General features: G+C 64.8%; 2 protein-coding genes across 2 annotated transcripts in view; both read right to left on the bottom strand.

The window, feature by feature from the left end:
• Positions 1-11,476, bottom strand: part of DNAJB1 (DnaJ heat shock protein family (Hsp40) member B1) — a 77,802-nt gene that overhangs the window by 38,501 nt on the left and 27,825 nt on the right. The window lies entirely within an intron of this gene.
• LOC148592387 (trafficking protein particle complex subunit 5-like) lies at positions 9,418-9,991 on the bottom strand. The gene has a single exon (XM_088535095.1). It carries the CDS (start codon positions 9,983-9,985, stop codon positions 9,419-9,421), a length of 567 nt encoding a protein of 188 aa, XP_088391221.1. The 5' UTR covers positions 9,986-9,991; the 3' UTR covers position 9,418.

Below are 11,476 nucleotides of genomic sequence, written 5' to 3'. Positions count from 1 at the left end.
AGCGTCACCCCATGTCACCAATGTCACCCGCGAGCACCCCTGGAGGTGCTAGCAGACAGTGTCACCAAGGCCACCCACCACATCGCCTGTGTCACTGTCACCCCATGTCACCAATGTCACCTACTGTGTCACCAACGTCACCCTGTGTCACTTGCAAGCGGCCCTGGGGCTGCTAGGATGGGAGTGTCACCAACATCACCAGTGTCACCCATCGTGTCACCTGCAAGTGGCTCTGAGGCTGCTAGGATGGGAGTGCCACCAATGGCGCCAATGGCACCCACGTCACCACAGCCAAAGTCACCCCTATGGCCAACGTCAACCCCATGGCCAATGTCACCCCTATGACCAATGTCATCCCCATGACCAATGTCATCCTCATGGCCACCATGGCCAACGTCACCCCCATGACCAATGTCACCCCCATGACCAACGTCACCCCCATGGCCACTGTGGCCAACGTCACCCCCATGACCAACGTCACCCCCATGGCCAATGTCATCCTCATGGCCACCATGGCCAACATCACCCCCATGGCCAATGTCACCTCCATGACCAACATCACCCCCATGGCCAGTATCATTCCCATGGCCACTGTGGCCAACGTCACCCCCATGACCAGCATCACCCCCATGGCCAATGTCAACCCCATGGCCACCGTCACTCTCGTGACCAATGTCACCCCCATGACCAATGTCACCCCCATGGCCAATGTCACACCCATGACAAATGTCAGCCCCATGGCCACCGTGGCCAACGTCACCCCCATGACCAATGTCACCCCTACAGCCATCATCACCTCCATGACCAACGTCACCCCCCATGACCAATGTCATCCCCATGGCCAATGTCATCCCCATGGCCACCATGGCTAATGTCACCCCCATGACCAACGTCACCCCCATGACCAGCATCACCCCCATGGCCAATGTCAACCCCATGGCCACCGTCACTCTCATGACCAATGTCACCCCCATGACCAATGTCACCCCCATGGCCAATGTCACACCCATGACAAATGTCAGCCCCATGGCCAACGTCACCCCCATGACCAATGTCACCCCTACAGCCATCATCACCTCCATGGCCAACGTCACCCCCCATGACCAATGTCATCCCCATGGCCAATGTCATCCCCATGGCCACCATGGCCAATGTCACCCCCATGACCAACATCACCCCTACAGCCAACATGACCCCCATGGCCAATGTCACCATCACGGTCACCATGGCCAATGTCACTCCCATGGCCGCCATGGCCAACGTCACCCCCCTGGGGACCTCCTGCACCCACAGGAGGTCAAGCACCTATGGGTGATCCTGGACCCGTGGGAGACCCTGGAACCTCGGGAGATCCAGCTGCTCCGGGTGACCCAGCACCCATGGGACACCTGGAACCCTTGGGAGATCCTGGATCCATGGGAGATCCTGGATCCGTGGGAGATCCTGGACCCGTGGGAGACCCATGGGAGAACCTGCACCCATGGGACATCCATCATCCTGGGCTCATGGGACATCTGCAGCCCATGGGACATCCTGCACCCATGGGACCTCCCAGACCCATGGGGCCTCCATGGGGCCTCCAACAGCCATAGGGTCTTCAGCACTCATGGGACCTCCAGCACCCATGGGACTTCCTGGACCCATGGGACCTCTGGCACCCATGGGACCTCCATCCCGCCCCCAGCCATGCTCAGGGCCAATAAATGACCTTCGTGCAGCCCCCAGAGCATGATGGGACGAGACGGGTGACACCAGGGCGCCGGAATGGGGTGAGTGACACCATCAGGGCAGGTGACACCAAGCTGGGACAGGTGACAGGTGGTCAGGGGCCACCCTGGGGGTGGTGACACTTGTCCCCTGGGGGCCCCATGGGACCTTCTCAAGGTCCCCTCCCAGAGGCTTCGGTGGCTTTGGGCAACGTTTAATGACAGCGGAGCAGGACGGGGCCCGGACGCCTGGGCCCCTCGGCCACCCAGGGGACCAGGGTCCCCCGAGATGTCGGGGGAGGACCCAGGCGTCCGGGTCCTGACGGGGGGCCCAGGCATCCGGGTCACTCGTGGGGCTGGGGGCCACCAAGCGCCGTGAGCAGCTGGGCCACCTGGGCCTGGAACTTGGCCTCCTGGATGGACGTGTCCACCCCAAAGCGCCACCCTGGGGACACGACCGGGGTCAGGGGACACCGTGGGAGGTCCCCAAGGAGGGATGGGCGGGTCATGGTTTGGGGTCCTCCCCCATCGGGTTTGGGTTTATGGAGGGGGGGGTCATGGGTGGGGTTGGGGTCCCCCAGGGGGGTCGGATTGAGGTTTGGGGTCTCCAGGTGGGTCACACTAGGGGTGGGGACAGGATTTGGGGTCCCCAGTTGGTCCTGTTGGGGGTTGGGGACAAGTTTTGGGGTCCCCAGTTGGGTTTGGGCTTCAGGATGGCGGTTGGGGTGCCCTGGTTGGGGCAGGATGACTTGGGAGGGTCTAAAGTTGGGTCATGTTGGGGTTTGAGGTTGGGTTTTGGGGTCTCCACTTGGATTGTGGGGTCTCCCAATGGGTCAGGTCTTGGGGTTTCCCAGTTGGGGCAGGTTTGGGGTTCAGGGATGAGTTTTAGGGGCCCCTTTTTGGGTCAAATTGAGTTGGGCTCTCCAGTTGGGTCATGTTGGGGGTCAAGAGTTGGGTTTGGGGGTCCCCAGGTGACTCCCATTGGGGTTTGGGGACAAGTTTTGGGGTCCCTGGTTGGGTTTGGAGTGGAGGGTAAGGGTCAGAGTTGAGTTTTGGGGTCCCCCGGTTGGGTTGGGAGGGTCCTGGGGGGTGACGTTGGGGCTTGAGGTTGGGTTTTGGGGTCCCCAGTTGGGTTTTGGGGTCCTCCAATGGGTCAGGTCTTGGGGTCTCCCAGTTGGGGCAGGTTTGGGGTTTGGGGATGAGTTTTGGGGGACCCTGGTTGGGTCAAATTGAGTTGGGATCTCCCGGAGGGTCATGTTGGGGGCCAATGGTTGGGTTTGGGGGTCCCCGGGTGGGTCCCATTGGGGTTTGGGGACAAGTTTTGGAGTCCCCAGTTGGGTCATGTTGAGTTGGGGTCTCCAGGTGGGCGACGTTGGGGGCTGGGGACAAGTTTTGGGGTCCCCAGTTGGGTTTGGGGTGGAGGGTGGGGGTTGGGGTTGAGTTTTGGGGTCCCCCCATTGGGTCAGGTGGAGTTGGGAGGGTCCCCAAGGGGGTGACATTGGGTTTGGGGACAGGTTTTGAGGTCCTCCATTGGGTCCCCTTGGGTTTGGGGACAGGTTTTGGTGTCCCCAGGGGGTGATGTTGGGTTCGGGATTGGGGTCGCCGGGGTTGGGGACACGTTTGGGGACACCACGGGGGGAGGTGACGTCCCCGTCACCTTCGTGCTCCAGCTGCCGCACCTCGGCCTCCAGGCGCCGCAGGGCCACCCCGCGGTGCCACCCTGGGGACGGGGACACCACGGCTGCCACCGCGGCCCGGCCACCTCCCTTGGGTGGCCCAATGTCCCCCCAGTGTCCCCCCGTGTTCATCCGTGTCCCCCATGTGGCCCCATGTCCTGCCAGGTCCCCCCATGTCCCCCTGTCCCCCCATGTCCCCATATCCCTCTGTGTCCCCCCATGTACCTCCGTGTCCCCCTATGTCCTCATGTCCCCCATTTCTCCTCATATTCCCCTGTCCCCCCTGTCCCCACGTCCCCCCATATCCCTCCCATGTCCCCCAGTCCTTGTGTCCCCCCATGTCCCCATGTCTCCTCATGTCCCTCTGTCCCTGGTATCCCCCCATATCCCCCATATGCCCCCCATGTCCCTCATGTCCCCATGTCCCCCATGTCCCTCCATGTCCTCCCATATGCCCCCATGTCCCCCATGTCCCTCATGTCCCCTGTCCCCATGTCCCCATGTCCTCTATGTCCCTCCATTTCCCCCCATATCCCCCCCATGTCCCCATGTCCCCCATGTCCCTCCATTTCCCCCCATATCCCCATATCCCCCCATGTCCCCCAGTCCCCATGTCCCCCCATGTCCCCCATGTCCCTCATGTCCCCTGTCCCCATGTCCCCCGTCCCCATGTCCCCATGTCCCTCATGTCCCCTGTCCCCATGTCCCCCATGTCCCCTGTCCCCATGTCCCCATGTCCCTCATGTCCCCTGTCCCCATGTCCCCATGTCCCCATGTCCCCCATGTCCCTCCATTTCCCCCCATATCCCCCCCATGTCCCCCAGTCCCCATGCCCCCCATATCCCCCCCATGCCCCCCATGTCCCCCATGTCCCCTGTCCCCATGTCCCCCGTCCCCATGTCCCCTGTCCCCCTGTCCCCATGTCCCTCATGTCCCCATGTCCCTCATGTCCCCTGTCCCCTCACCCTCCTTCTCCTCCTTTTCCAGCCGCTCCCGCAGGTTTCCCAGGCGCTGCCACAGGGCGGGGGCTGGGGGGGACACGGGGAGGGGTCGGGGGGCAGCAGAGGGGACAGGAGGGGACATGGGGGGGGGGGGGTGACACAGGCAGGGGGGGCCCAAGGGGGGGGCTCCCAAATGGGGGGGGTTGGGGGAGGGGGGGGTCCCTTTAGTGTCCCTTTGGGGGGGGGGGTCCCTTTTGGGGGTCCCTTTGGGGGGGTCCCTTTGGGGGTCCCTCTGAGGGGGGTCCCTTTGGGGGGTCTCTTTGGGGGTGTCCCCTTGGGGGGGGAGTCCCTTTGGGGGCCCCTTTGGGGGGGTCCCTTTGGGAGGTCCCTTTAGGGGAGGCCACCTTGGGGTGTCCCTTTTGGGGGGGGGGTCCCTTTGGGGGTCGTCCCTTTTGGGGGTCCCTTGGGGGGGGGTCCCTTTGGGAGAGTCCCTGGGGGGGGCTCCTCTGGGAGGGGTCCCTTGGGGGGGGTCCCTTGGGAGGGTGCCTGGGGTGGGTCCCTTGGGGGTCCCTCTGGGGGGTCCCTTGGGGGGGGTCCCTTGGGGGGGGGTCCCTGGGGTGGGTCCCTTGGGGGTCCCTCTGGGGGGTCCCTTTTGGGGGTCCCCTTAGGGGGTTCCCTGGGGTGGGTCCCTTGGGGGTCCCTCTGGGGGGTCCCTTGGGGGGGGTCCCTTGGGGGGGGTCCCTGGGGTGGGTCCCTTGGGGGTCCCTCTGGGGGGCCCCTTTGGGGGGGTCCCTTTGGGAGGTCCCTTTAGGGGAGGCCACCTTGGGGTGTCCCTTTTGGGGGGGGGGTCCCTTTGGGGGTCGTCCCTTTTGGGGGTCCCTTGGGGGGGGGTCCCTGGGGTGGGTCCCTTGGGGGGTCTCTCTGGGGGGGGGTCCCTTTTGGGGGTCCCTTTGGGGGGTTCCCTGGGGGGTTCCCTGGGGGGGGTCCCTCTGGGGGGTCCCTTTTGGGGTTCCCCTTGGGGGGGGTCCCCTTGGGGGGTTCCCTGGGGGGGTCCCCCTCGGGGGTCGCTCACGGCGGCGCCGCAGTCGCTGCTGCTGCTGCTGCAGCCCCGAGAGGTCCCCGCGGAGCCGCGAGTCTGGGGACAGGGGGGACAGAGGGGTCACGGGGGGGACACTGGGACAGGGGGGGACACGGGGACATCGGGGGACACGGGGGGACAGCGGGGGGACAGGGAGGACAGCGGGGTCACGGGGGTCATGAGGGGATATGGGGGGCACGGGGACATGGGGGGACAGCGAGGTCACGGGGGGACACGGGGGGACACGGGGGGGACAGGGGGGACATGAGGGGACACGGGGGGACAGCGGGGTCACGGGGGTCATGGTGGGACAAGGGGGGACATGTAGGGTCATGGAGGGACATCGGGGTCATGGGGGGGCACGGGGGACATGGGGGGACCCAGGGGTCATTGGGGGAAATCAGGGTCCCACGGGGACATGGAGGGTCATGGGGGGGACACCAGGGTCACGGGGGGACACGGGGACATGGGGGGACATGGAGGGTCATGGGGGGACCCGGGGGTCATGGGGGGACATCGGGGTCCCACGAGGACACGGAGGGTCATGGGGGGACCCGGGGGGTCACGGGGAGGCACGGGGGGACATGGAGGAGGACACAGATGACACAGGGGGACATGGGGGACACCGGGGTCACATCGGTCACATGGGGGTTGTGGGGGGACACGGAGGGACATGGGGGGATCATGGGGGGGGTGGGGGCCATGGAGGGGGGGAGGGGCTCGGGCTGGGGGGTGGGGGAGGGGTCAGGGCTGGGTTTGGGGTCAGGGCTGGGTTTGGGGTCAGGGGTCAGGGGTCACGGCCGGGGTCAGGGGTCACCCGTGGCCGCCAGCCCCAGCAGCAGCAGCCCCCAGAGCAGGAAGGAGGCGGCGACGGCGACGGCCCCGCCCACAGCGCCCCGCCCTGCGGGGTCAAGGGTCAAGGGTCACCCGGGCGCCCCCGCGGGGTCCCCAACCCCCCGTGTCCCCTCCCCCACATCCCCCTGGGTGTCACCAACCCCCCATGTCCCCATGGGTGTCACTGTCCCCTCGTGTCCCCCATGGGTGTCTCTGTCCCCCCCGTGTCCCCCCATGTCCCCTCATGAGTGTCTCTGTCCCCGTGTCCCCCAGGGGTGTCCCCATCCCCCCATGTCCCCCCCGGGGTGTCACCAACCCCCTGTGTCCTCCCCATGTCCATGGTGGCTGTCACCATCCCCCCACGTCCCCCCCCTCGTGTCCTCCATGGTTGTCACCATCTCCTTCACGTCCCCCCATGTCCCCCATGGGTGTCACCATCCCCCTGTGTCCCCTATGGTTGTCCCCATTCCCCCATGAGTGTCCCCATCCCTCTGTGTCCTCCTGTGTCCCTATATGTGCCACTGTCCCCCCCGTGTCCCCTTCCACGTCCCCCATGGTTGTCTCCATCTTCCCCATGTCCCCCCATGTCCCCCACGGGTGTCACTGTCCCCTTGTGTCCCCCCATGTCCCCATGGGTGTCCCCATCTCCCCCCGGACATCCCCGTCCCCCCAATGTCCCCGTGTCCCCCATGGGTGTCACTGTCCCCCTGTGTGTCCCCCCCATGTCCCCTATGGTTGTCACCATCCCCCCATAGGGTCCCCATCTCTCCCATGTCCCCCTGTGTCCCCTGTGGGTGTCCCCGTCCCCCCATGTCCCCCACAGGTGTCATTGTCCCCCACACCCCTCCCGTGTCCCCCATGGGTGTCCCCGACCCCCCATGTCCCCCCATGTCCCCCATCGGTGTCTCTGTCCCCCCGTGTCCCCCTGTGTCCCCCATGAGTGTCCCCATCCCGTGTCCCCCCGTGGGTGTCCCTGTCCTTCCCATGTCCCCCTGTGTCTTCCCATGTCCCCCGTGGGTGTCCCCGACCCCCCATGTCCCCCCGTGTCCCCCATGAGTGTCCCCATCCCGTGCCCATCCCCTGTGGGTGTCCCTGTCCCCCCTTGTCCCCCCATGTCCCCCCATGTCCCCCATGGGTGTCCCCATCCCGTGCCCACCCCCTGTGGGTGTCCCTGTCCCCCCTTGTCCCCCCATGTCCCCCCGTGTCCCCCATGGGTGTCCCCATCCCGTGTCCATCCCCTGTGTGTGTCCCTGTCCCCCCGTGTCCCCCCGTGTCCCGCTACCTCCCCGCGGTGGCTCCATGGCGTCCGCTGTCCCCAGTGTCCCCCGCGCGGCGGGTGACACCCAGTTCCTGCCCCCCCCCCCCGGTGTCACGTGTCCCCGCACCCACGGGTGCCCCCCCCAGTGCCACGTGCCACCGCGGTGGCCCCCGACCGCAGGGATGTGTCACCTCCCCCCGACACGTGTCACTGCTGGTGACACCGGCCCCACCCTGCGGTGACACCCGTCACTCCCCGCCCCCCCCCCCGTGGGGTCCCTTGTCCCCAGGGCCACGTGACAGTGACGGTGGCACCGCGGTGGCACCAGGCCCTGGCACAGCCACCGGCCACCATGTCCCCAAGGGGGTGCGGGGACACCCTGATGTCCCCAAGGGGTCAGGGTGTCCTCAAGGGGTGCAGGGACACCCCAATGTCCCCAAGGAGGGAGATGGGTGTCCACAAGGGCAGCCTTTGGTGTCCCCAAGGGGCACAGGGACACTCTTATGTCCCCAACAGGGTAGGGTGTCCCCAAGGGTGGCCTTGGGTGTCCCCAAGGGACATTGTGACACCTCCCTGTCCCCAAAGGGAGAGGCTGCTGTCCCCAAGAGTGGCCTTGGGTGTCCCCAGCCCCAGTGTCCCCAAGGGGTGAGAGTGTCCCCAAGGGTGGCCTTTGGTGTCCCCAAGGGGCACAGGGACACCCCTATGTCCCCAGAGCCACCCCAGTGTCCCCAGAGCGACGCCCCCTTCCCCGTGCTGGAGCCTCCTTGTCCCCAGGGGGCCCAAGGGCCACCACGCTGTCCCCAACGGGGACAAGGGCCCCCGCGACGTCCCCTCAGGGGGGCCCCGGTGTCCCCAAGGTCCCCAAGAAGGAGCCAGGGGCGTCACGGGGCACAAAGGAGGTTTATGGTGACAATGAGGGACAGGAGGGACAACGCGGGGGGACAGGGGCCACCCTGTGTCCCCAAGGGAGGCCGAGGGACAGCAGGGAGGAGGAGGCCAACGGGGAGGGACAGGAGGCCAAGAGCCACCAGGAGGGACAAGGGGGAGGCCAAGGGCCACCAGGAGGGACAATGTGGGGGTCAAGGGCCACCAGGGAGGCCAAGGTAGAGGCCAAGGGGCCATCAGGGAGGCCAAGAGGAGGCCAAGGGCCACCAGGAAGGTCAATATGGAGGTCAAGGGCCATCAGGAGGGACAAGAGGGAGGCCAAGGGCCACCAGGGAGGCCAAGGTGGAGGCCAAGGGCCACCAGGAGGGACGAGAGGGAGGCCCAGAGCCACCAGGAGGGACAATATGGAGGTCGAGGACCACGAGGAGGGACAAAAGGGAGGTCAAGGGCTACCAGGGAGGCCAAGGTAGAGGCCAAGGGGCCATCGTAGGGGACAGTAGGGAGGCCCAGAGCCACCAGGGAGGCCAAGGCGGAGGCCAAAGGCCACCGGGAGGGCTGGGAGAGAAGCTGAGGAACGCGAGGGAGGCCAAGAGGAGGCCAAGGGCCACCAGGAAGGACAACGTGGAGGTCAAGGGCCATCAGGAGGGACAAGAGGGAGGCCCAGAGCCACCAGGGAGGCCAAGACAGAGGCCAAGAGCCACCAGGAAGGACAACGTGGAGGCCAAGGGCCATCAGGAAGGACAACGTGGAGGCCAAGGGCCATCAGGAAGGACAACGTGGAGGTCAAGGGCCATCAGGAGGAACAAGAGGGAGGCCCAGAGCCACCAGGGAGGCCAAGGTGGAGGCCAAGGGCCATCAGGAGGGCTGGGAGAGAAGCTGAGGAACGCGAGGGAGGCCAAGAGGAGGCCAAGGGCCACCAGGAAGGACAATCTGGAGGTCAAGGGCCATCAGGAGGGACAACCTGGAGGCCAAGGGCCATCAGGAGGGACAAGAGGGAGGCCCAGAGCCACCAGGGAGGCCGGGGCGGAGGCCCTGGCGCCTCAGCGCCCCTCGAGGCCGCGCTCGCGGGCCACCACGGCCTCGTCGAACTTGATCATGAGGGTGGTGCCCTTGTGCCAGTGGGCGGTGACCTTGGCCGGGAAGCCGGCGGCGGCCAGCAGGGCCTCCACGAGGCCCGCGGTGAAGGCGGCGCAGTTGAGGCTGCTGTGGTCGCGCGGCACCGAGATGAACGCGTTGACCAGGGGCTCCCGCTCGATGATGTAGAAGGTCCGGTCGTCGTCGTTGGCCTGCTCCAACTTGTCGGCCTCCTTCCCGAAGAGCGACCTCCACGCGGGGCCCTTGACGAAGAGGAGGGCGCCCAGGAGCTTGGTCTCGCGGCGGAGGCCCCGCTCGCGGCTCACCAGGACGTCGAGGAGGCGGAGGCCGACCTGGCGGCCCAGCAGGGCCAGCTTGGCCTGCAGCTCGGCCACCGAGTAGACCCGGTTCTGGCAGTACTGGACCAGCTCGGAGAAGAGGAGGGCGAAGGCCCCCAGGCTGACGTCGCAGCGGGGCCGGCCCAGCGGGCGCTCCAGCAGCGGAGACTTCCCCCGCGTGAAGCGCGCGGCCATGGCGTCACCTGCGGGGACAGCGCCCACGTGGGGTCAGCGTGGGGGGTGGCACCGAGGTTGGGGTCAACGGTGAGGGTAGGGTCATGGTTGGGGTCTCTACATGGGTGGTGGCACCAAGATTAGGGTCTATGTTGAGGGTTTGGATCATGGTTGGGTCAACGTTGAGGGTAGGATCATGGTTGGGTCAACATTGAGGGTAGGATCATGGCTGGGTCAACGTTGAGGGTAGGACCATGGCTGGGTCAATGTTGAGGGTAGAGTCATGGTTGGGTCAACATTGAGGGTAGGACCATGGCTGGGTCAACGTTGAGGGTAGGATCATGGTTGGGGTTATCTTGGGTGGTGGCACCAAGATTAGGGTCAATGTTGAGGGTAGGGCCATGGTTGGGTCAATGTTGAGGGTAAGGTCATGGTTGGGGTTATCTTGGGTGGTGGCACCAAGATTAGGGTCAACGTTGAGGGTAGGACCATGGTTGGGTCAACATTGAGGGTTAAACCATGGTTGGGTCAACGTTGAGGGTACGACCATGGTTGGGGTCATCTCGAGTGGTGGCACCAAGATTAGGGTCAATGTTGAGGGTAGGATCATGGTTGGGGTTATCTTGGGTGGTGGCACCAAGATTAGGGTCAATGTTGAGGGTAGGACCATGGCTGGGTCAATGTTGAGGGTAGGATCATGGTTGGGGGTCATCTCGGGTGGTGGCACCAAGATTAGGGTCAACGTTGAGGGTAGGATCATGGTTGGGGTTATCTTGGGTGGTGGCACCAAGATTAGGGTCAATGTTGAGGGTAGGATCATGGTTGGCATTATCTTGGGTGGTGGCACCAAGATTAGGGTCAATGTTGAGGGTAGGACCATGGTTGGGTCAACATTGAGGGTAGGATCATGTTTGGGGTCATCTTGGGTGGTGGCACCAAGGTTAGGGCCAATGTTGAGGGTAGGACCATGGCTGGGTCAACACTGAGGGTAGAACCATGACTGGGTCAATGTTGAGGGTAGGATCATGGTTGGGGTCATCTCAGGTGGTGGCACCAAGATTAGGGTCAACGTTGAGGGTAGGGTCATGGTTGGATCAACACTGAGGGTAGGACCATGGTTGGGTCAACGTCGAGGGTAGGACCATGGTTGGGGTCATCTCGGGTGGTGGCACCAAGATTATGGTCAATGTCAACGATAGGATCATGGCTGGGTCAATGTTGAGGGTAGGGTCATGGTTGGGGTCATCTCGGGTGGTGGCACCAAGATTAGGGTCAACATCAAGGGTAGGATCATGGTTGGGTCAACATTGAGGGTAGGATCATGGTTGGGGTCATCTCAGGTGGTGGCACCAAGGTTAGGGTCAACGTTGAGGGCAGGACCATGGTTGGGTCAATGTTGAGGGTAGGATCATGGTTGGGGTCATCTCAGGTGGTGGCACCAAGGTTAGGGTCAATGTTGAGGGTTAAACCATGGTCGGGTCAATGTTGAGGGTAGGACCATGGTTGGGTCAA

This window comes from Tinamus guttatus, unplaced genomic scaffold (genome assembly GCF_059628265.1).
Source record: "Tinamus guttatus ecotype Peru unplaced genomic scaffold, ASM5962826v1 Tinamus_guttatus_pri_ptg000615l, whole genome shotgun sequence".
NCBI lineage: Eukaryota > Metazoa > Chordata > Aves > Tinamiformes > Tinamidae > Tinamus > Tinamus guttatus.
This window is presented reverse-complemented; position numbering and strand designations above follow the sequence as displayed.